Here is a 25,396-nt window from a genome sequence, read left to right as displayed (position 1 = left end):
CAAACCTGCGCGATCCTCCTGTCTCTGCCTCCCAAGCGCGGGGATTACAAGCGTGCGCCACCACGCCCGGCCGAATGTGGCCTATTTGAGTGGTCATTTTCTCCTTAAATTATTTCTGTGAAATGATTAAATAATTTATTTTTTATATTTATTTATTTATTTTTGTGGTACTGGGGGTGGAACCCAGGGGCTTTTCTACCTCCGGGCTATACTCTCAAACCTATTTTATATTTTTATCTATTATTCATTTATTATTATTATTTTTTTTTTGGTGGTACTAGGGGTGGAACCCAGAGGCTTTACTCCCGGACCTTTTTTATATTTTATTTGGAAACAGGGTCTCACTAGGTTGCTGAAAGCCTCACTAGCTGAGGCTGGTGAACCTGTGCGATTCTCCTGTCTCAGCCTCCCAAGCGCGGGGATTACAAGCGTGCGCCATCACGCCCGGCCCTATTTTATATTTTATTTGGAATCAGGGTCTCATTAAGTTGCTGAGAGTCTCACTAAAATAGCTGAGGCTGGCTTCGAACCTATGCAATCCTCCTGTCTCAGCCTCCCAAGCATTGGGATTACAAGCGTGTGCCACCATGCCCCGCTTTAAATAATTTATTTTATCTGATCACTGTTTCCTAAAATGTAATATTGTAGTAATTTTCCATGAAGGTGCTATTTTCTTTTCATAGGAAATAAATGCCTTGCAGTGGGAAATAGAATTTGATCAGAATAAATTTAAAAACATAGAAGAATCTTGGATCCAAAAATATGACAGGTTTGTATATTATTTTATCTTTTTTTTTTTTGCCGTGTTGGTGATCAAACCCAGGACCTCATGAATACAAGGTAAGTGTTTTACCACTAAACCTTATACCCAGCCCAAGTTATTATTATTATTATTGTTATATTATTATTATTATTATTATTATATAAGTTTTTCTTCAAAATCTTTAAAATGTATGTGATGCTGGGTGTGTTGGCACACACTTGTAATCTTAGTACTTGGTTGGCAGGAGAATCACAGGTTCCCGGCCAGCCTCAGCTACTTTGTGAGGCCCTCCAAAACTTAGTGAGACCCTGTTTCAAAATACACACACACACATACACACACACACATACGCGCGCGCACGCACACCCCAGCCAGGCATGGTGGTTTAGGCTTGTAATCCCAGCATTTGGGAGGCTGAGACAGGAGGATTGTGGTTCGCAGACAGCCTCAGCTTCTTAGTGAGGACCTTTCAACTCAGTGAGACCCTGTTTCCAAAAAAAAGAATAAAAAATTGGGCTAGCGGTGTAGCTTGGAGGTAGAATGCCCCTGGGTTCCATCCCCAGTACCACACACACAAAAAAATAAATAGGGTCAGGGGTGTAACTCAAGGTAGAATGCCCCTCGGGTTTATCCCCAGTACTGGAAAAAAACAGAAACAAAAACAAAAAAAATGCATGTGATCCAAATGTGATTTAGGCTTTCCTCCTCCTCCTCTCCCCTCCTCCTCCTCCTCCTCTCCCCTCCTCCTCCTCCTCCTCTCCCCTCCTCCTCCTCCTCCTCTCCCCTCCTCCTCTTCCTCCTTCTTCACAGTACTGAGGATTGAACCCAGGACATTCTACCTCTGAGCAAAACCCCCGGCCCTATTTTTTTTGTGTGTGTGTGTGGGGGGGGTCTGGGGATGGAACCCAGGGGCATTTGACCTCTGAGTTACACCCCCAACCCTATTTTTCATTCTTTATTTTGAAACAGGGTCTCACTAAGTTGCAGAGGGCCTCACTAAGTAGCTGATGCTGTCTGCGAACCGTGATCCTCCGGTTTCCAGCTCCCAAACGGTGGGATTATAAGCATGCGCCATCTCACCCGGCTCCCCAGCCCTATTTTTTAATCTTTATTCTGAATCAAGGTCTCACTAAGTATCTGAGGCTAGCTGCAAACCTGTGATCCTCCCATCTCAGCCTCCCAAATACTAGGATTACAAGCATGCACCACCACGCCTGGCCTAGGCTTTCTTTTTCTTTAATATAATTGCAAGGGTTATAAAATTCTTATAGCTTATCAGTTCCATTTGCATGTATGTGTATGTATGTGGTGCTGTGGATTGAACCCAGGAGTATTATTCCTCCAAGATACACCCCAGCTTTTTTTTTTTTAATTTGGAAACAGGATCTCACTAAATTGGCAGAAGGCCTATTTAAAAATTTTTTCCCTTTAAAAAAAAAAAAGTATAGCTGAGCAGTGTGTAGTGGTGCACACCTGTAATTCCAGTACTTGGAAGGCTGAAACAGGAGAGTTGCAGGTTGAAAGACAGCCTCAGCAAATAATGAGACTCTCATCAACCTAGTGAGACCCTGTTTCAAAACAAAAAATAAAAATCAGTCTGGGGATGTAGCGTGGAGCTAGAATGCCCCTGCGTTGAATCCCCAGTACTACAAAAAATTATATATGAATATAATTTTATATATAAAATTTACAATAAGCCAGTCGAGATGGCGCACGCTGGTAATTCCAGCATTCGGGAGGCTGAGACTGGAGGATTGCTGTTCGCTGACAGCCTCAGTTACTTAGTGAGGCCCTCCACAACTTAGTGAGACCCTGTTTCAAAATAACGAATAAAAAATAGGGCAGGGGATGTGGCTCAGAGGTTGAATGCCCTTGGGTTCCATCCCTAGACCCGCAAAAAAAAAAAAATTAAATAAATAAAATAAAATTTACAATATATATAGTAGGATATATTATGTGTATTATGTACAATTGTATATTGTATATATATTGTATATAATGTACATATACAATACCTATATATATGCATTGTAATGCACACCTGTGATTCCAGCTACTAAGGAAACTGAGGCTGGAGAATCACAAGTCCTGGGCCAGCCTGGGCAATTTAGCAAGATACCATCTCAAAACAGGTTTTTTTCTTTTTCTTTTTCTTTTTTTTTTTTTTTTTGTGGGTCTGGGGATGGAACCCAGGGGCATTTGACCTCTGAGGTACACCCCCTGCCCTATTTTATTTTATTCTTTATTTTGAAACCGGGTCTTACTGAGTTGCAGAGGGCCTCATTAAGTAGCTGAGGCTGTCCGCGAACTGCGATCCTCCGGTCTCAACCTCCCAAATGCTGGGATTACAAGCGTGCGCCACCACGCCCAGCTCAAAACTGTTTTAAAAACTCTTTCTTTAAGCCGGATGTGGTGGCGCACGCTTGTAATCCCAGTACTTGGGAGGCTGAGACAGGAGGATTGCACAGGTTCAAAGCCAGCCTCAGCTACTTAGTGAGGCTCTCAGCAACTTAGTGAGACCCTGTGTCCAAATAAAATATAAAGAGATCTGGGAGTATAGCCCGGAGGTAAAAGGCCCCTGGATTTCATCCCCAGCAATACATACACAAAACAAACTCTTTTTCTTTTGTAGTACTGGGGGTGGAACCTAGAGCCTTGTGCATGCTGGGCAAGTGCTCTTCCACAACCCCAGCCCTTTGAAGTAGGAAAAATTAAGCTTTTATATTCCACTTATAGAAAAAAAAATTCTCACTCAGTGAGGAAGCATTGATATTTTAGTTATTTGAAAGGTGCTTTCTTCCAGACTAAATTGCGAGAATGCAGTTCTCAAGGAGAATTTGAAGCTGAAAACAGAAGAAATTAAAATGCTGAAGTCTGAAAATGCAGGTAAATATTATTTATTATTTATTTATTATTATTATTATTATTATTTATTTATTCATCAGCTTCACATATGCTGGGAATACAAACATGAGCCACCACGCCCGGCAGTATTTTGATGATTCTTTTAAAATATTAGGCTGGGCGTGGTTCGCGCAAGCTTGTAATCCCCACGCTTGGGAGGCAGAGACAGGAGGATCGCGCAGGTTCGAAGCCAGCCTCAGCTACTCAGTGAGGCTCTCAGCAACTTAGTGAGACCCTGTTTCCAAATAAAGTATAAAGTATAAAATAGGTCTGGGAGTATAGCCCAGAGGTAGAAAGCCCCTGGGTTCCACCCCCAGTACCACAAATATACATATATATATATATATATATATATATATATATATATATATATATGTGTGTGTATTACTTTTTTTTTGTGTGTGTGTGGTACTGGGGTTCCTGGAAACCCTTCTACTCCGGGCTATACTCACACACACACACACACACACACACACACACACACACACATTGTTATGTGTTTAACATATTCCAATATGTTACATATGTTATATTTATTCCAATATGTTACATATGTTACATATGTTTAATTTATACATATGTTATTTAACATATTGGAATATGTTAAATAAATATAACATATATTGTGTGTGTCTAGGGATGGAACCCAGAGGCATTTGACCTCCGAGCTACACCCCCTGCCCTATTTATTATTCTTTATTTTGAAACAGGGTCTCACTAAGTTGTGGAGGGCCTCACTAAGTGGCTGAGGCTGGCCGCGAACCACGATCGTCCAGTATCAGCCTCCCCCCGAATGCTGGGATTACAAGCGTGCGCCACCACGCCTGGCTTATATTTTTATTTGGAAACAGGGTCTCTTAAGCCAGCGAGGCTGGCTTTGAACCTGCATGATCCTCCTGTCTCTGTCTCCCAAGCATGGGGATTACAAGCGTGCGCCACCACGCCCGGCTGTATATATTACATTTAAACTCAATGTGGTGGCGTATGCTTATAATCCTAGTATTTAAGAGGCTGTGACAGGACGATTGTGGTTTGGGGATAGCCTCAGCTTCTTAGTGAGGACCTTTACAACTTAGTGAGACCCTGTTTCTAAGTAAAGAATAAAAAATAGAGCTTGGGGTATAGCTCAGAGGTAGAAAGAATGCCCCTGGGTTTCATCCCCAGTACCGCAAAAAAAAAAAAAAAAAAAAAAAAAAAAAGGCTAAGATCAGGCTGGGTGCTGTTCACTAGTAATCCCAAAATTTGGAAGCTGAGACAGGAGGATCACAGGTTCGAAGCCAGCCTAAACAGTTTAGTGAGGCTTTCAGTAACTTAGCAAGACCCCGTTTCCAAATTTTAAAAACTGGTCTGGGGATATAGCCTGGAAGTAGAATGCCCCTTGGTTCAATCCTCAGTACCACTAAGGGTAGCAGGGGAGGGCTGGGGGTATAGCTTGAAGGTAGAATTCCCCTGGATTCAATCTCTAGTACTACCAAAATAAATAAGTGTTTAAAAATAAAAGTGACCCGCCGGGCATGGTGGCGCACACTTGTAATCCCCGTGCTTGGGAGGCGGAGACAGGAGGATCGTGTAGGTTCGAAGCCAGCCTCTCTGGCTTAAGAGACCCTGTTTCCAAATAAAAATATTAAAAAAAAATAGGTGTCTGGGAGTGTAGCCCGGAGGTAGAAGGGTTTCCAGGAACTACAGTACCGCCAAAAATAAATAAATAAATAAATAAATAAATAAATAAATAAATAAATGTGATCAATGGTAGTACATGCCTGGAATCCCAATGTTTGGAAGACTGAGACAGGAAGATCACAGTTGGAGGCCAGCCTCAGCAACTTAGTGAGACCCTGTTTTAAAATAAAAAAAGAGAGCCGGGGTGGTGGCGCACGCTTGTAATCCCTGCGCTTGGAAGGATGAGACAGGAGGATCGCACAGGTTCGAAGCCAGCCTCAACTACTTAGTGAGGCTCTCAGCAACTTACTGAGACCCTGTTTCCAAGTAAAATATAAAATAGGTCTGGGAGTATAGTCCGGAGGTAGAAAACCCCTGGGTTCCACCCCCAGTACCACCAAAAAAAAAAGAAAAAATAGATCTGGGGGTGTAGCTTAAAGGTAGGATGACCCTGGGCTCAACCCTCAATACCCCCTGAAAAATAAAATAAATATGAGCAGTTCCAAAGCACTGACAAAATTGTGCAACTATCACATCTATTTCAAAGCATGCCTAGCTCTCCAGGGGAGAAACTTGTACCATTGAGAAGTTTCTCCTCCCCCCCCCCTTTTTATTGCAGTACTGAGATCAGCTCAGGATATAAGCTGCTGTCATCACAACCCCCTTTTTCCTGCCTTTCTACCCTGCAGTAGAAGGGGGACAGTGACTGCCTTCTGCTCTTGAGCAGATAGCAGGACCCCCCCTTATTCTAAATCAGTGGTTTGAAGCCGGGTGTGGTGGTGCATGCCTGTAATCCCAGTACTTGAAAGGCTGAGACAGGAGGATCTCAAATTCAAGGACAGCCTTGGCAAGCAGTGATATTCTCATCAACCTAGTGAGACCCTGCTTCACAATAAAAAGAAAATCAGACTGGGCATGTAGCTTGAAGCTGGAATGCCCCTAAGTTCAATTCCCACCACAAAATAATTAATAATAACAATAATTAATAATAATAATAAATGAGTGGTTTGAGAGCCCCTTATGAAGACTCTTCACTAATAGAAATATCTGATATGGTTTGGATCGCTGGCATGTTTGTCATGCATACAGTCTGAGATCGCACCAGCCAGTCCACCACTCTGCAGTTTCTGAATAATTTGCCTTGACATGTGTGTACCACCATGCCTGGCTATTCTCTATTTTGAAACAGGATTTTGCTAAGTTGGGGAAGGCCTCCTACCCTTTGAATAATTTGCCTTTGCACACATAAAGGCAAATAAAGATCCTACCGATTTTCCCAAAAGCAAGTAACAGATTAGGTTACAAGGCTAAGATGTTTCTGCATTAAAAACAGCATCATGCCAGGGGTGGTGGCGTGTGCCTGTAAGCCCAGTCCTTGGGAGGCTGAAACAGGAGGATCACAGGTTTGAGGCCACCTCAACAACTTAGTGAGACCCTGTTTCAACAATAAAAATGTTGGGGGTATAGCTCAGAGGTAGAACCCCCACCCCCAGTTAAATTCCCAGTACCAAAAAAAACAAAAAACAACAACAAAAAAAAACCCAAAACAAAAAAACACTGTATTGGAAAGGAGTGATGGCACAGGCCTGTACTCCCAGTAACCGGAATACCCTTAAACTAAAAAGGGTCGGGATATAGCTCAGAGGTAGATGCCCCTGGGTTCCATCTCCAGTACCCAAATAAATAAATAAACCAGCCGGGCGTGGTGGAGCAATATTGTAATCCCAGTACTTGGGAGGTTGAGACAGGAGGATCACTCATGTTTGAAGCTAGCCTCAGCTACTTAGTAAGGCTCCCAGCAACTTAGTGAGACCCTGTTTCCAAATAAAATATAAAATAGGTCTGGGAGTGTAGCCCAGAGGTAGAAAAGCCCCTGGGTTCCATCCCCAGCATATATATATATATATATATATATATATATATATATATATATATGAATCACTTGGAATCTGGCATTACTCCCTGTTAGCTCCTATGACACTCACTATTCTATCAATAGGTTTTCTGGGTAGAGCCCAATCTTGTGGGTAACATCTGTTACACAAGTGTTGCTTAGGGAAATGACTGTGTAACTGTTGGTGTAACTGGATTAGATGAGGCTGGAGTTAGGCCGCATAATTAACTCTCTCCTGTCTGGCCCTTCCTAGTTCTGAGTCAGCAGTACTTGGAGGCCCTCGCCATGCTTGATATCAAACAGCAGAAGCTAGCTCAGAAAAACTCGTGCCAGGATAAAAACACCTTTACCGAGGTATCCGGTCTTGAGGTAGGTACGCATGTATAGAAGTTGAACATGGGGGCATTTTCTACTTCCCTGTCCCTTGATACCTCTTCAAGGATAACATCATACTTAGCACTTTGAGATGGGGGTGAGAGAGGCGACGGGGGTAGGATGGGGGGGGAGTTGTACAGGCCTTCAAGCACGGCATTCTTGGGCACTAGGGAAGGTGCAGACCGCTGCCTGCCCCATTTCTTTTCTTTCTTTCTTCTTTTATTTATTTATTTATTGGTGGTACTGGGGATGGAACCCACGGGAATTCTACCTCCAAGCTATACATCCAGACCTATTTTATATTTTATTTGGAAACAGGGTCTCACTAAGTTGCTGAGAGCCTCACTAAGTACCTGAGGCTGGCTTTGAACCTGTGAGATCCTCCTGTCTCAGCCTCCCAAGCGCGGGGATTACAAGCGTGCGCCGCCACGCCCGGCTTTGCCCATTTCTTTCTCACTTTTTCAGTTGTAGCAGAAGCTGTGTGCTGTGTGCATAGGGCTCACTCCTGGGGAGGGCTTGCAGCTTCAGAGTACTTTCACACACCGCCTCTCTCGTCTCCGCAGCAGCCTCTGAGGGCCGCAGAGCCGCTGTCACCCACCCAAGGCCTGGAGTTCAGTTACTCACCCCGGTGACAAGCAGCTTGTGGTGGAGCCAGGTTCAGAGCAAGGCGCTGGCGCCTTACAGGGTGGGAGCTTCGCTAATGAAGCACGAGGGGGCGTGGGCTCATAGGGAATAAGCTCTGGAGCCGGGTGTGGGGGCGCACACCTGTAATCCCAGCACTTGGAGGCTGAGACAGGAGGATTGTAGGTTCCAAGCCAGCCTCGGCAAGTGAGCGAAGTCTTAGCCACTTAGCCAGACCCTGTCTCCAAATAAAAAATAAAATAGGGCTGGGGGTATAGCTTGGAGGTGGAATACCCATGGGTCCAATCCCCACTACCACAAAAAGTAAAACGAAGAAGAAAAAAGTGCAGCCTCTCACTCACTATAAAACTTAAAAATAATAAAAAATTTAGCCGGGCGTGGTGGCGCACGCTTGCAATCCCCGCGCTTGGGAGGCTGAGACAGGAGGATCGCGCAGGTTCGAAGCCAGCCTCAGCTACTTAGTGAGGCTCTCAGCAACTTAATGAGACCCTGTTTCCAAATAAAAATATAAAAAAGGTCTGGGAGTATAGCCCAGAGGTAGAAAGCCTCTGGGTTCCACCTCCAGTGCCACCAAAAAAATAAAATAAATAAAATAATAATAATAATAACAATAATAATAAATTTTAAAACAATAATAGCAAGAGCTGGGTATGGTAGCACAAACCTGTAATAAGACAGGTTCAAGGACAGCCTCAGCCAGTAGTGAGACTCTCATCAACCTAGCAAGGCCCTGTTTCAAAATAAAAATAAAATAGGGCTGGGGGTGTGGCTCAAAGGAAGGCTGCCCCTGGGTTCAATCTCTACATATTAAGAAATATATTAGGGCCAGGCGTGGTGGCGCACGATTGTAATCCCCACGCTTGGGAGGCGGACAGGAGGCTTGCACAGGTTCGAAGCCAGACTCGCTGTCTTAAGGGACCCTGTTTCCAAATAAAAATATAAAATAGGTCTGGGAGTGTAGCCTGGAGAAGGGTTTCCAGGAACCCCAGTACCACAAAAAAAAAAAAAGAAAGAAAAGAAAAGAAAAGAAAAGAAAAGAAAAGAAAAGAAAAGAAATATATTAGCTGGGCATGGTGGCGCAGGCTTATAATCCCCGCGCTTGGGAGGTGGAGACAGGAGGATCGCGCTGGTTCGAAGCCAGCCTTGCTGGCTTAAGAGACCCTGTTTCCAAATAAAATATATAAAATAGGTTTGGGAGTGTAGCCTGGAGAAGGGTTTCCAGGAATCCCAGTACCACCAAAAAAAGAAAAGAAAAGAAATATATTAGCCAGGCGTGGTGGCACAGGCTTGTAATCCCCGCGCTTGGGAGGTGGAGACAGGAGGATGGCGCTGGTTTGAAGCCAGCCTCGCTGGCTTAAGAGACCCTGTTTCCAAATAAAAAAATATAAAATAGGTTTGGGAGTGTAGCCCAGAGGTAGAAGGGTTTCCAGGAACCCCAGTACCACCACCAAAAAAAAAAAAAAAAAAAAAGAAAACAAATATATTAACAGCAAACACCAACGTATTTCTTAGCAAGTACCAGATGTTCTAACTGGCTTACGTAGATTAACATATGTAATCCTTACATCCATTCTGTAAAGTGGATATTAATGTAATCTCCCACCCTGCAAAGGAGGGAACAGAGGCCTGACAATAATTCACTCAAAGTCACACAGCCGGCAGCTTGTACTGAAACAGACAGTTTAGAGTCTGCTAATTGTTGTAGAAGAGATGTTGGTTGGAAATGAATTTCCAAGACAAATTTACTTAGGTTTACCTAGGCAGCAAGAAGTACACATTCAAGGGGAATGTAGGCCATCTCCACAGTGTGCCGTAAAGGACGGACAGATGGGGAAACTCTGGTTCTCAGAATCTTCAGGCTCAGTTATCTGGTTGGTGGATTGCACTTAACTACAGCCATGTCATCGGGCTTGGCACATTATCTTTCTCTAGGCTTCTTCTTTTGTGTGTGTGTGTGTGTGTGTGTGTGTGTGTGTGTGTGTGGAACTGGGGATGGAACCCAGGGGCATTCTACCTCTGAGCTCCACCCCCAGCCCTCTTTTTTATTCTTTATTTTGAAACAGGGTCTCACTAAGCTGTGGAGGGCCTCACTAAGTAGCTGAGGCTGGCTGGGAACCTGTGATCCTCTTGTCTTAGCCTCCCAAGTACTGGGATTACAAACGTGAACCACTGTGCCTAGCTTCTAGGTTTCTTTTGATCAGTCTAAAATACATTCTGCAGCCAGGTGTGGTGGCACACACTTGTAATCCCAGCATTCGGGAGGCAGAGACAGGAGGATTGTAGTTCACTGACAGCCTCAGCTACTTAGTGAGGCCCTCTGCAACTCAGTGAGATCCTGTTTCAAAATAAAGAATAAAAAATAGGGTAGAGGGTGTAGCTCGGAAGTCTAATGCCCCTGGGTTCCATCCCAAACCCGCAAAAAAATAAAAAATTATATATTACATATATATAATACATTCTGCAACCAGGCATGGTGGCTCACGCTTGTAATCCTAGCATTTGGGAGGCTGAGACAGGAGGATCGTGGTTCAAGGACAGCCTTAGTTTCTACTTAGTGAGGCCCTTTGCAACTCAATGAGACACTGTTTCAAAATAAACAATAAAAAATAGGGCTGAGGATGTAGCTCCGAGGTAGAATGCCCCTGGGTTTCATGCCCAGTACTGCAAATAAATAAATAAAATACATTCTGTAAACTAACAAAACATATGGGTACCAATTACCTGGTCTTAGAGTGCTCCAAGACTTACTGGACTCTTTAAGAATTCAGGCTTGGAGTAAAACAGGCTGGCAGAGTGAAGGGATGGAGGTGAGGGGTTCATATAATTTTTAGATTTAAAGCTGTAATTTCTCTTTTCTTCTCCATTTGTCTCCTTTCTGCCTACTTTTCTAACTTCTCTTCTCCTCCTTCATTTTCCCTGCCCTTTATATACACACATATATTAAAGTTTTCCCAGAGCCAGGCATGGTGGCACAGGCCTGTAATGCAGTACCTGGGAGGGTGAGAAAGGAGGTTTGGAGGTTCAGAGCCAGCTTCAGCAACTTAATGAGGCTATCAGCAACTTACTGAGAAACTATTTCCAAATAAAAAATAAGTAGCCGGGCGTGGTGGCGCACACTTGTAATCCCCGTGCTTGGGAGGCTGAGACAGGAGGACTGCACAGGTTCGAAGCCAGCCTCAGCTACTTAGTAAGGCTTTCAGCAACTTAGTGAGACCCTGTTTTCAAATAAAATATAAAATAGGTCTGGGAGCATAGCCTGGAGGTAGAAAGCCCCTGGGTTCCACCCCAGTACCACCAAAAAAAAAAAAAAAAAAAAAAAAAGAAAAGAAAGCAAGAAGAAAGAAGAAAGAAAAAATAGAAGCCGGGCATGGTGGTGCATGCTTATAATCCCAGCTTTCTAGCATTTGGGAGGCTGAGACCAAAGGATCACAGTTTGTGGAAAGCCTCAGCTATTTAGTGAGGCCCTTTGCAACTCAGTGAGACCCTGTTTCCAAATAAATAATAAAAAATAGGGCGGGGGTGTAGCTTGGAGGTAGAATGCCCCAGTACTGCATAAATAAATAAATATATATATATATATATATATATATATATATATATATAATAAAACAAGACTGGGGTGTAGCTAGGAGACAGAGTGAATAACCCTGGTTTCATCTCTAACACCTCAAAAAAAAAAAAAGTTTCCCAGGTTTAGGCAAGGCACCACACTAAGGATCAACCCATGTTCTGACAGGCATGGAAAACTAGTGTATAGGCTGCCAAAATCTGAAATCCCAAATGCTCCCAAATCAGAAACTTTTGAGTATGGTCGAGATGCCACAATGGAAAATTCTATGCTTGACTTCATTGGACATTTCTGAGCGTGCAGCCTTCTCAGAGGGAACTGGCAGTCGGGACTCAGGCATGCTAAAAGGACTGTATAAACTGGGTGTAGTGGCACAGGATTGTAATCCCAGTATTTGGGAGGCTAAGACAGGAAGATCACAGGTTCAAACCCAGCCTTGGCAATTTAGTGGGGCTCTCAGCAACCTAGTGAGACACTGTTTCCAAATAAGAAAAAAATCAGGCTTAGGGTGTGGCTTGGAGGTAGAATGCCTTGGGTTCAATCCCCAGTACCAAAAATAAATGTGTAAATTACCTTCAGATTATATGTATATGAAAGATAAATGAATTTCTTGGTCTTGGTTGAGACTTGGATCTTTCCCAGGATCTTATTATGTATATGTAAATATTCCAAGCCATGCATGGTGGAGCACACCTGTAATCCCAGTAATTGAGGTGCTGAGACAGGAAGATTGAAGATTTGAGGCCAGTCTCAACAACCCAGCCAGACTGTTTCAAAACAAAAATAAAAAGGACTGGGATGGCTGGGTGTGATGGCTCACGCTTGTACTCCCAAGTACTTGGGAGGCTGAGACAGGAGGATCGCAGTTTTGCAGCCAGCTTCAGCTACTTAGTGAGGCCCTCTGCAACTTAGTGAGACTCTGTTTCAAAATAAAGAATAAAAAATGGGTCTGGGGGTGTAGCTCAGAGGTTGAATGCCCCTGGGTTCCATCCCCAGACCCTCAAAAAAAAAATAAAAAAGGACTAGGATGTAGCTGAGAGGTGGAATGCCCCTTTGGTTTAATCCCCAGTACCAAATAAATAAGTAAATAAATAAATAAGTATTCCAAAGTCAAGCATTTCAGATAAGGGATATTCAACTTGAATTAGCAAAAAGGAAAAACAAAATAAACTGAACTGGGAGAAAGTTGAGAAATAGGGCGCTGTGTTTTGATCTCAAGTAGGCGCGTGTGTTTTTCCCTGTTTCCTTGGCTCAGATGCTTGAACAGTGAGTGAGTATGTGCGTGCGTGGGTGCGTGGGTGCGTGTGTGTGTGTGTGTGTGTGTGTGTGTGTGGCGAAGGCAGTGTGGCACTTTATAACGTGGGTGTTGCTCTTGGGTTTCAAGCTCACCGTCCTCGGAGCCTGCCTTTGTCACGGTCCCTCAGGGAGCCCCTGTTCCTGCGCCAAAATGGCGGCATCCACTCGGAAACTGGTCGTTCAGCTCAAACACAAGGTATTCGCGTTGCGTTCTCCAACAGCAGAGGCGTTGCTTCCGCCTCTCTATTGATGACAGGATAGAGGAAGCACCTGCCGTCATCTTCGTAGTCACTGGCTGTTTTATGATAGCACATATAGTAGTTACATATGGTAAACTATATTTTGTGCACCTGGTTTCAAAATATAAATAATATTTGACATAATAGTCAAAGTCGTGTAGTCATTTACCTATAGTTAATATTTCCTAAATTCACATTTTTCTCTGTACTTGTCCCTAAAATTATTATGTAATAGAGGACAAGGTGCACTTGTGATTAAAATCCCTAGGATTAAGCCAGGCATAGTGGCACACGCTTGTAATCCCAGTATTTAGGAGGCCGAGACAGAAGGATCACAGGTTTAAAGCCAGCCTCAGCAGCTTAGTGAGGCTCTCGGCAACTTTGTGAGACTCTGTTTCAAAATAAAATATAAAAACAGGTCTGGAGGTGTAGCTTGGAGGAAGAAGACCTCTGGGTTTCATCCTAGTACCACACATACACACACACACTCCCAAGGATCAACACCATTAGTTAATGGAGAGATAAACATACAGCTTATTTGAAAGGCAGTGAAGTAGACGGGTGCTGGTGCACACTTGTGACCCGTGTACTTGAGAGGCTGAGACAGGAGGCTCACAGATTTGCAGCTGGTCTCAGCTACTTAGTGAGGCCCTCTACAACTTAGTGAGAACTTGTTTCAAAAACTAAAAAAATAAAATAGGCCTTGGGGTATAGCTTGGAGGTAGAATGCACTTGGTTTCAATCCCCCGTACCAAAAAAAAAAAAAAAAAAAAGCAAAAAGAACGAAAGGAAGAGAGCCGGGCGTTGTGGCACACGCCTGTAATCCCAGCGTTCGGGAGGCTGAGACAGGAGGATGGCGGTTCACAGAAAGCCTCAGCTACTTAGTGAGGCCCTTTGCAAATCAGTGAGATCCTGTTTCAAAAATAGAGAATAAGCCGGACGTGGTGGCGCACGTTTGTAATCCCATCATTCAGGAGGCTGAGACCGGAGGATCACAGTACGCAAACAGTCTCAGCTACTTAGTGAGGCCCTCCGCAACTTAGTGAGACCCTGTTTCAAAATAAAGAATGAAAAAATAGGGCAGGGGGTGTATCTTGGAGGTGGAATGACCCTGGGTTCCATCCCCAGTACTGCAAAAGAAGGAAAGGAAAGGAAAAGAAAGAAAGGAAGGAAGAAGGAAAGGAAAGGAAGGGAAGAAAATAGGGCTGGGGGTGTAGCTCAGAGGTAAAATGCCCCTGTGTTCAATCCCTAATACCACACACACACAAATAATACACCCGGAGGCTAAGAGATAGACATTAGCATTCCATTAAGAAACACATTAGGATTACATAGATCGGAGTTTGATCAGCTATGAGATGTATTCCAAAGGTACCCAGTGGTAATATCTGCAGTGGCCCAACGCAGCACGGAAAGGCAGCTTTTGACAACCCACCTTCTTTCTAGTGGGGCCCTTCCTTCCAGGGTGTCGGTTGGACACACAGAGGACCTGTCCAAGGTTAGTGAGTTCCAAGACTGGGATTAGCAGGGAGCTGTCAGGAACCCCAAGGAAAACTGCTGGCAATCCAGATCAGAGTGGGCTGCCCGAAGGGACAAGCACTAATTAGTTTAAACCAGCAAAGTAAGCCTGGTGGCACACACTTGTAATCCCAGTACTTGGGAGGCTGAGACAGGAGGATCACAGGGTCTTGGCCAGCCTCAGGAATTTAATGAGGCCCTCTGCAACGGGGGGTGTAGCTCAGAGATACTGTGCCCATGGGTTCAGTCCCCAGTACCCACCCCCACCACACATACACACAAAGCAAACTGGATCAAACCCAGGCAATAGATCAGTGTGAAACAGGGAGTTTGCTAATTTCATTCAGCATTTGGGCAAGAATTGTTTTGGTTTAATATCTGAGACTTCCTGAACTTTCTTTCAAAACCAGCTGGAACTTTTGCAGAAGAGTAAAGAAGAAGCTTACATGATGGCAGATGCATTCAGAATTGCATTCGAGCAACAACTGATGAGGAAAAATGACCATGCATTGAGACTGACACAAATGGATAAAATGTGTCAACAAGCGAGCAAACAGATCAGCTGGACGCACCTTAAAGAGGATGGTAACTATGAATCTGGATGGCAAGACTCAGGTGTAACCTTAGTTGTTTATGGTTATAATCAAACCTGATGCCGCATGGTTACTCCGATTTAGGCGAGTCTAAATGAAACCTGACATGTAGTTGTGATTTATTTAAAAATTGAGTAATTGTGGGGGAAAAAGGAGTCTTTGGCTATGACATATGCAGATGAGCTATGGGAATCAATAAAACCATGAAGTAACAGGAGAATCTTTTCTAGTATTCTATTTTAAATAAGACTATGCCGGGCGTGGTGGTGCACGCTTGTAATCCCAGCATTCGGGAGGCTGAGACCAGAGGATCGCGGTTTGCGGACAGCCTCAGCTACTTAGGCCCTCTGCAACTCAGTGAGACCCGGTTTCAAAATAAAGAATAAAAAATTGGGCAGGGGGTGTAGCTTGGAGGTCAAATGTTTCTGGGTTCCACCCCCAGACCCGAAAAAAAATAAAAAAGACTATGTTTCATGGAAAAACTTATGATAAAAGTGCTGGGGTGGTGCACACTTGTAATCCCAGTACTTAGGAGACTGAGACAGGAGGATTGCAGATTCGTGGCCAGCCTCTTCTACCTAGTGAGGCCCTCCACAACTTAATGAGATCCTGTTTTAAAATAAAAAATAAAATAGGGCTGGAGATATAGCTTTGAGGTAGAATGCCTCTGGGTTCTATCCTCAGTACAAAAAAAAAAAAAAAAAGCCAGGCGTGGTGGCGCATGTTTGTAATCCCTGCATTTGGGAGGCGGAGACCATAGGATTGCAGTTCGTGGCCAGTCTCAGCTACTTAGCGAGGCCCTTCACAACTCAGTGAGACCCTGTTTCAAAAAATAAAAATACTAAAATATAGGGCTGGGGGTGTAGTTCGGAGGTAGAATGTCCCTGGGTTCCATCCCCAATACCATACACACACACACACACACACACACACACACACACACACAGAGTGCTGTGTTTAAAGGGAAACTAAAGCTAGGCATGGTGGTGCATGCCTATAATCCCAGGAGTTGGGAGGCCAGCCTTAGCAAAAAAACACTGGGGGGAAAAAAAGGATTGGAGTAACACACACACACACACACACACACACACACACACACACACCAGGTGTGGTGTCACAAATTTGTAATCCCAGCATTTGGGAAGCTGAGACAGGAGGATCAGTTTGCAAACAGCCTCAGCTACTTAGTGAGGCCCTTTGCAACTGAGACCCTGTTTCAAAATAAAGAGTAAAAAATAGGGCTGGGGGTATAGTTAGAAGATAGAATCCCTGGGGTTCTATCCCCATTACTGGGGGAAAAAAAAAGCCTCTCTCTCTCTGCAGGGAGGCTGGACCATTATAACAGTGCTCTGTTGACAAGGCTGGATGTTTCTTAAGAGGTAGATGTACCATATTCGTTTCAGCACCTGAGTACGTGCTTATTTACTATTCCAGAATTCTGCCTTTCTCAGTGTTAGGAATAGGAAAACCAAAATATTAATTTTTTTTTGTAGTACCAGAGATGGAACCCAGGAGCATTCTACCTCCGGGCTACACGCCTAGCCCTATTTTTAAATTTTTTTTGTGTGTTTGGGTCTGGAGATGGAACCCAGGGGCATTCGACCTCTGAGCTACACCCCCAGCCCTATTTTTTATTCTTGATTTTGAAACCAGATCTCACTGAGTTGCACAGGGCCTCACTAAGTAGCTGAGGCTGTCCGCGAACCTTGATCCTCTGGTCTCAGCCTCCTGAATGCTGGGATTACAAGCTTGAAACAAGGTCTCACTAAGTTGCAGAGGGTTCACTAAGTAACTGAGGCTAGCTGTGACCTGCACAATCCTTCCATCTCAGCCTCCCAGGCACTGGGATTACAAGGGTGAGCCACCAGGCACGGCTTTTTGGTTTGAGTGTGATGTTGCAGATGGAACCCAGGGGCATTCCTCCAAGCTACACACCCAGCCCTATTTTTATTTGAAAACAGGGTCTCATGAAGTTGCAGAGGGCCTCGAACTAAGTTGCTGAGGCTGGCCTCTAGCCTTCCTTTTGCCTGTCTCAGCTTCCCAAGTACCAGGGACTACAGGTGTGCACCACCACACGCGGCTTGTTTTTTATTTTCACACACCATTCACTACAACACTTGACACTCAGTGGGTGTGTGGGAGAACCACACCTCCAGCAATCAGCCCTCCCTGAACTCTACCCATCTGGTCCCACAGTTTAACTCAACTCTGACATTATCTTCCTATACTCAGATCTTACAATTTACAGCTCAGTCTAGCCGGGGCGTGGTGGCGCATGCTAGTAATCCCAGCATTTGGGAGGCTGAGACAGGAGGACCGCGGTTCTTGGACAGCCTCAGCTAGTTAGTGAGGCCCTCCGCAACTTAGTGAGACCTTGTTTCAAAATAAAGAATAAAAAAGAGGGCAGGGTGTGTAGCTCAGAGGTTGAATGCCCCCTGGGTTCCACAATTTAAAGCTCAGTCTAGTGAGACTTTGTTTGAAACTAAAAAAAAAAAAAAAAAAAAAAAAAAAAAAAAATAGGGGTGTAGCTCCCCTGGGTTCAATCCCTAGTAAATTAGTAAATCACACACAGACACCCAGCCAGATGGAAGACATGCACAGGGCAGAAGGAGGGAGTGCAGAACTTGCATGTCCTCCCCTGGGCTTGCTGCCCTCCAGAGACCTCCACGTGTCCAATATCCAGAAGCCCCAGGACCCAGTCCTCTGAGTCTTTATGGATGCTTCATGGTCCATGCACGATTGATTGAACCACTAGCCACTGAGGATCAGCTCGATCTTTAATCCTTCTCCCCGTCATGAGCACACCAAAACCCTCATGAGAGTAAAAGATGCTCCTTTCACCTGGAAAATTCCCAGAGACTTTAGAACTGTGTCAGATATTCCTGTTACTCAGAAATTGTGAAGGTCTTAGGAACGATGTTAGGAACTAGGGTCAAAAACCATTGGAACAAAAGCCTCTCCTAACACCCTACTACAAGGGCTGTAGGTGCACCACATCAGGAACCAGAGACAGGAGTCAGACATCTTTCTTTTATCACAGTATTGCACTCAGCTATTGACCAACCTGAAAAATCCTTCCACAGAAAATAGAATTCTTAGATGCCAGCATAGTGGCACACACTTGAGACAAGAGGATTTCGGTTCTCAGACAGACTCAGCTACTTAGTGAGACCCTGTTTCAAATAAAGAATAAAAATTCGGGCTGGAGCCAGGCGTGGTGGCACACGCTTGTAACCCCAGCATTCGGGAGGCTGAGAACTGAGGATTGCGGTTTGTGGACAGGCTCAGCTACTCAGTGAGGTCCTCCGCAACTTACTGACACCGCATTTCAAAATAAAGAATTAAAAATATGGCAGGGCGTGTAGCTCGGAGGTCGATTGCCCCTGAGTTCCATCCCCAGACCCATAAACAAAACAAAACAAAACACAAAACACAAAAACTCGGGCTGGGGTGTAGCTTGGAGGTGGAATGCCCCTGGGCTTCATCCCCAGTACTGCAAGGAAAGAAAGAAAGAAAGAAAAAAAGAAAGAAAGGAAGGAAGGAAGGAAGGAAGGAAGGAAGGAAGGAAGGAAGGAAAAATGACTCTTAAAGGTATAGCTTTCAATCCTTTGATTCTTTTTGTTTGGTTTTGTAGCTGGGGATTGAACCTAGGGGCATTCAACCTCAGAGCTACACCCCCAGCCCTATTTTACTTTTTATTTTGAAATAGGGTCTCACTAAGTTGCAGAGAGCCTTACTAAATTGCTGAGGGGCCAAGAACTTGCAATCCTCCTGTCTTGGCCTTCAAAGTGCTGGGATAACAGGTGCGTGCCACTGTGCCTGGCTTAGATCCCAGCCTTTATGTTCTAGTAGGGCACCGAGAGACTAGAAGCAGAATGTAAAACAATTGATTCAGCCTGGGGGTACAGCTTAGTGTTAGAGCACATACTTGACATGCTTGAGGCCCTGAGTTCTCTCAGGGCAGATCACAAAATAATTGATTCATCTCTTAAAATTTTTACTAATCCATACTAACTTAAGTACATCTTTCTGAGTTTTTCTTTTGTGCTGGGGAACTGAACCCATGGGCATTCTATCTCCAAGCTATACTTCCATCCCTATTTTATTTTATTATTTTATTTTATTTATTATTATTATTATTATTTTTTGCGGGACTGGGGATGGAACCCAGGGGCATTCTACCTCCAAGCTATACCCCTTGCCCTATTTTTTAAAATTCTTTATGTTGAAACAGGGTCTCACTAAGTTGCAGAGGGCCTCACTAAGTAGCTGAGGCTATCACCAAACCGTGATCATCTGATCTCAGCCTCCTGAATGCTGGGATTACAAGCGTGCACCACCACGCCCAGCTTTTATTTTATTTTTGTGGTACTTGGGTTGGAACCCAGGGGCCTTCTACCTCCAAACTACACCCCCAGCCCTATTTTTTATTCTTTATTTTGAAACAGGGTCTCACTGAGTTGCAGAGGGCCTAAGTAGCTGAGGCTGGCCACGAACCCAGATCCTCTGGGATTACAAGCGTGCACCACCACGCCCGTTCCTATTTTATTTTTTAAATAAAACACTCCCATATTTATTTATTTATTTATTTATTTATTTATTTATTTATTTATTTGGTGGTACTGGGGGTGGAACCCAGAGGCTTTCTACCTCCGGGCTATACTCCCAGAACTATTTTATATTTTATTTGGAAACAGGGTCTCACTAAGTTGCTGAGAGCCTCAGTAAGTAGCTGAGGCTGGCTTCAAACCTGCGCGATCCTCCTGTCTCAGCCTCCCAAGCGCGGGGATTACAAGGGCGCGCCACCACGCCCGGCTCCCATCCCTATTTTGAAACAACATCTCATTTAGGCAGAGGGCCTTGCTGAGTTGCTGAGGATGGCCATGAATTTGCGAGCCTCCCAAGTCCCGGGATGACTGGTGTGTTCCTCCACACCCAGCTCCATCTTTCTGGAGTTTCTAAGTGGAAAGTCCTGATTCATTTCTTCATGTGTTTCAATCACCTGAAGCACCACAGGGTGAATGTTACAGTGACTTCCTTATGTTTAGCAACAATTTTAAGTACAGAGGTGCTTTTTTGGGGGCAGTTTAGACAATTCTGAGGTAGGTTACAAGCATTTTCTTTTTTGATTGGAAATAGGGACAAATGCATCAACTTGTTTAGCATTTCCCTTTTGCCAGATTCCTCCAGCCCGAGCTCCAGGCGCTGCGGTCTTTCAGGACTGGGTGCAAAGAGATTTTCCCTCAGCTATTCTGCTTTCTAAAAGGACATTTGCAGACCATTAAAAAAAAAAAATTCTAGAAGCCAGGCATAGTGGCACATGCCTGTAATCACAGTACTTAGGCAGCTGAGACAGAAGGATTGCAGGTTTGAGGACAGCCTCAGCAAGTAGTGAGACTCTCATCAACCTAGTGAGACCCTGTTTCAAAATAAAAATGAGAAGCCAGGCATGGTGGCACACACTTGTAATCCCAGCATTTTGGAGGCTGAGAGGAGGATCACAGTTCACAGAGTGTGATCCCTTTGCAACTCAGTAAGACCCTGTTTCAAAATAAAGAATAAAAAAAAGGGCTGGGGGTGTAGCTCAGAGGTAGAATGCCCCTGGGTTCCATCCCCAGTACCCTCCCCCCACAAAAAAAAAACACATAAAAAATGGGCTTGGGGTGTAGCCCCGAGGTAGAATGCTCCAGTACCACAATCAATTAATAAATTGATTGATCAATCAATCAATCAATTAATAATGAAAGAGAGAAGAGACAGATAGGTAAAAACTTGGGGGATTTCACATATATTTGGCTGCTTTTAAAGACTGACTTAGTGACACAGGCTGCATTATCATGTTGCCACCAGCTGGCGCTGAGGAGCAGCTATGCTATGAAAAGGCAGAGCTGGGCTTGGTGGCATGTATTTTTGTGTGTGTGTGTGGGTCTGGGGATGGAACCCAGGGGCATTCGACCTCTGAGCTACACCCCCTGCCCTATTTTGTAGTCTTTATTTTGTGGTACTGAGGGTGAAACCCAGGGGCTTTTCTACCTCCGGGCTATAGTACTCCCAGACCTATTTTATATTTTATTTGGAAACAGGGACTCACTAAGTTGCTGAGAGCCTCACTAAGTAGCTGAGGCTGGTTTCGAACCTGTGTGAGCCTCCTGTCTCAGGCTCCCAAGCGTGGGGATTATAAGCGTGAGCCACCACATCCGCCTGTATTCTTTCTTTATTTTTATTTTCTATTTTTTGGTGGTACTGGGGTTCCTGGAAACCCTTCTACTTCCAGACTATACTCCCAGACCTATTTTATACTTTTTATTTGGAAACAGAGTCTCCTAAGCCAGCGAGGCTGGCTTCAAACCTGCGCGATCCTCCTGTCTCCGCCTCCCAAGCGCGGGGATTACAAGCGTGCGCCACCACACCCGTCCTGTATTCTTAATTTTGAAACAAGGTCTCACTAAACTGCAGAGGGCCTAAGTAGCTGAGACTGTCCATGAACTGCGATCCTCCAGTACCAGCCTCCTGAATGCTGGGATTACAAGCGTGCGCCACCATGCCCAGCCTAGCATGTACTTCTAAGGCCTGACTTGGGAGGCTGAGACAGGAGGTTCCAGGGTTCATGGCTAGCCTCAGCAATTTACGGAGGTTCTAAACAACTTAGTGAGACCCTGTTTCAAAAACAAAAAGATTGGCTTTGTAACTTAGAGGGGAAACGCCCCTAGGTTCAACCCTCAGTACCATTACAGAAAAAAAAAAAAAAAAAGGTGGGGTCTGGTCCACGCTTGTGATCCCAGTACTTGGAAGGCTAAGACAGGAGGCCAGGGCACTGGCCGTCCACGAGGGGCCTGTCACCTTCTGGGCGCCCTGGGCTCCGTGCATGCTCTTCCCTGGACCTGTGCTCTTCAGGAGACTCGCTTGTTCTCGCAGTCCCCTGAAGGGGGCAACCTCTGGACCAATTCAGAGATTCACCTTAGTTCAGTCACCCCTTACTGGAAGCATAAAGCAATGCATTTTTGTCCATCTGGATTTTCATGTTCACTTTTAGGATATCCATCACAAAGGAGTAAAAAGACCTTAGGGCAGAAACTGTTGAGTATGTTCCCTTTAGAAAAGAGTGCTAAGAGGACTGAAGACCAGGAGAATACTCAAGAAGTCCTAAAGACGCTAATAGACGCGGTATGTATCTTTGCTCTCTCTTTGTTAGAAGTTGTGTTTAAGCTAATCTATTTGTTACTAATTCAGCTCTTTTTTTTTTTTTTTTTGTACTGGGGATGGAACCTAGGAGCATTCTACACCAGACCTGTACCTTCAGCCCTATTTTTTATTCTTTATTTTGAAACAGGGACTCACTGAGTTGCAAAGGGCCTCGCTAGGTAGCTGAGGCTGTCCAGGAACCGTGATCCTCCTGTCTCAGCCTCTCAATGCTGGGATTACAAGCCTGCGCCACCACGCCCGGCTACTTATTCAGCTCTTTATAGTTCTCTATTTTTCTTTTTCTTTTTTTGGTAGTGGAGGTTGAACCCAGAAGCATTCTACCTCCAATCTACACCCCTGGCACTATTTTATTTATTTATTTATTTATTTATTTATTTATTTATTTATTTATTTATTTATTTTGTAGAACTGGGGATTGAACCTTGGAGCATTCTACCTCCTGGCTACACCCTCCCCACCAGCCCTACTTTTATTCTTTACTTTGAAACAGTAAAGGGTTCTCACTAAATTGCAGAGGGCTTCACTAAGTAGCTGAGGCTGGCCTAAAACCTGGGATCCTCCTGTCTCAGCTTCCTAAGAACTGGGATTGCAAGCATGTGCCACCATACCCGGCTTTTTATTTTGAAATAGGATCTTGTTAAGTTGCTGAGGAACCACACTAAATTGCTGAGGCTGGCTTTGAACCTGGGACCCTCCTTTCTCAAGCTCCCAAGTATTGGGATTATAGGTGTGTACCACCAAACCCTGCTTCTAGTTGTCTTTTATGCCCTTTTCCTACTTGGGGTGCCATTCTCCAAATCCATGACAGTCACCTCACTAAGCTCCTGCGCATGCGCCTTCCATTTCTCCCACCCCGGTCTTTCTGTGAAGTTTTTAATTTTTTTTTTTTTTTTTTTTTGGTGGTACTGGGGGTGGAACCCAGGGGCTTTCTACGTCCAGGCTATACTCCCAGACCTTTTTTAATATTTTATTTGGAAACAGGGTCTCACTAAGTTGCTGAGAGCCTCACTAAGTAGCTGAGGCTGGCTTCGAACCTGTGAGATCCTCCTGTCTCAGCCTCCCAAGCGCAGGGATTACAAGTGTGTGCCACCACACCCGGCTTAAATTTTAAAGTTTTAAAGTTCCACGTATGCCAGATGTGGTGGTGCACGCTTGTAATTCCAATACTTGGGAGGCTGAGATAGGAGGATTGCAGGTTCAAGGACAGCCTCAGTGAGTAGTGAGACAACCTAGTGAGACAACCTAGTGAGACCCTGTTTCTTTTTTTCTTTTTTTTTTTTTTGCAGGTCTGGAAATGGAACCCAGGGGCATTTGACCTCCGAGCTATACCCCCTGCCCTATTTTTTCTTTATTTTGAAACCGGGTCTCACTGAGTTGCAGAGGGCCTCACTAAGTAGCTGAGGCTGTCCGCGAACCGCGATCCTCCAGGTCTCAGCCTCCCGAATGCTGGGATTACAAGCGTGCGCCACCACGCCTGGCTGAGACCCTGTTTCAAGTAAAAATAAAGTAAGGTTGGGGTGTAGCTCAGAGGTAGGAGGCTAGGGTGGCTCCGGCGGACGCTGCTCGTCCTGTAGTCAGCCACAGAGTATTGCTGCTTTGCGCCATTCCCCAATAGTTGTTCCGTGGTTCTTGCCACAAAAGGTCACCGTTCCCTTCACCTTCTTGAAAATCGTTCTAAGGTTCCTACTCCAGGTCACTGCTCTCCAGCAATTCCTCAACACTAGTTTTTCTCGCAGGACAACAACATAAAGCTTGATATAATAATTTTAAGAAAATTTAATAATTGGGATGTCCGGGGGGGAGATAGAGACCACAAATTCTCCCACCCATCTGTAGCCAGCACCTTACTTTTATAGAAACTTCAGATAAGGCATCATGAAAGTTAATCGAGACAGGCGTGGCATATGCTTGTAATCCCAGTACTTGGGAGGCTGAGACAGTAGGATCACAGGTTCGGGGCCAGACTCAGCTACTTAGTGAGGCCCTCTGTAACTTAGTGAGACCTTGTTTCGAAAAAGAGTTAAAAATAGGGCTGGCAGAGCCAGAGTGGTAGCCAACTGAATGCTTGTAATCCCAGCATTTGGGAGGCTGATACAAGAGGATGGCACAAGTTCAAAGCCAGCCTCAGCTTATCTAAAGCTACTTAGTGAGGCTCTCAGCAACTTAATGAGACCCTGTTTCCAAATAAAGTATAAAATAGGTCTGGGAGGATAGCCCAGAGGTAGAAAAGCCCCTGGGTTCCACCAAAAAAAAAAAAAAAAAAAAAAAAATGCTGGGCGTGGTGGCGCATGCTTGTAATCCCCGCGTTTGGGAGGCGGAGACAGGAGGATCATACAGGTTTGAAGCCAGCCAGGCTGGCTTAAGAGACCGTTTCCAAATAAAAATATAAAAAAAAAATAGGTCTGGGAGTGTAGCCCGGAGGTAGAAGGGTTTTCAGTACCACCTAAATAATAAATAAATAAATAAATAAATAAATAAATAAAAATAGGACTGGCAGCCGGGTGTGGTAGCACACACTTGCAATCCTAGCATTTGGGAGGCTGAGACAGGAGGATTGTGGTTCGTGGATAACCTCAGCTACTTAGTGAGGCCCTTTGCAACTCAGTGAGACTGTTTCAAAATAAAGTATAAAAAACTGGGCCGGGGGTGTAGCTTGAAGGTAGAATGCCCCTGGGTTCTATACCTAGTACCACACACACAAAAATAGGGCTGGGGGTATAGCTTGGAAATAGAATGCCCCTG

The 25,396-nt window shown here is 44.6% G+C and overlaps 1 protein-coding gene across 1 annotated transcript in view; it reads left to right on the top strand.

The window, feature by feature from the left end:
• CCDC125 (coiled-coil domain containing 125) overlaps positions 1-25,396 on the top strand; it is a gene marked incomplete at both ends in the record, with an annotated part of 34,480 nt that overhangs the window by 7,267 nt on the left and 1,817 nt on the right. The window contains 6 exons of the mRNA XM_080703933.1: positions 684-769; positions 3,567-3,649; positions 7,474-7,589; positions 13,190-13,297; positions 15,269-15,443; positions 22,485-22,615. Of these exons, the coding sequence (XP_080560059.1) occupies positions 684-769; positions 3,567-3,649; positions 7,474-7,589; positions 13,190-13,297; positions 15,269-15,443; positions 22,485-22,615 (699 nt within the window). The remainder of the gene's footprint in view (positions 1-683; positions 770-3,566; positions 3,650-7,473; positions 7,590-13,189; positions 13,298-15,268; positions 15,444-22,484; positions 22,616-25,396) is intronic.

Source organism: Muscardinus avellanarius (genome assembly GCF_963383645.1).
Source record: "Muscardinus avellanarius genome assembly, chromosome: 1".
NCBI classification, from domain to species: Eukaryota; Metazoa; Chordata; class Mammalia; order Rodentia; family Gliridae; genus Muscardinus; species Muscardinus avellanarius.
This window is presented reverse-complemented; position numbering and strand designations above follow the sequence as displayed.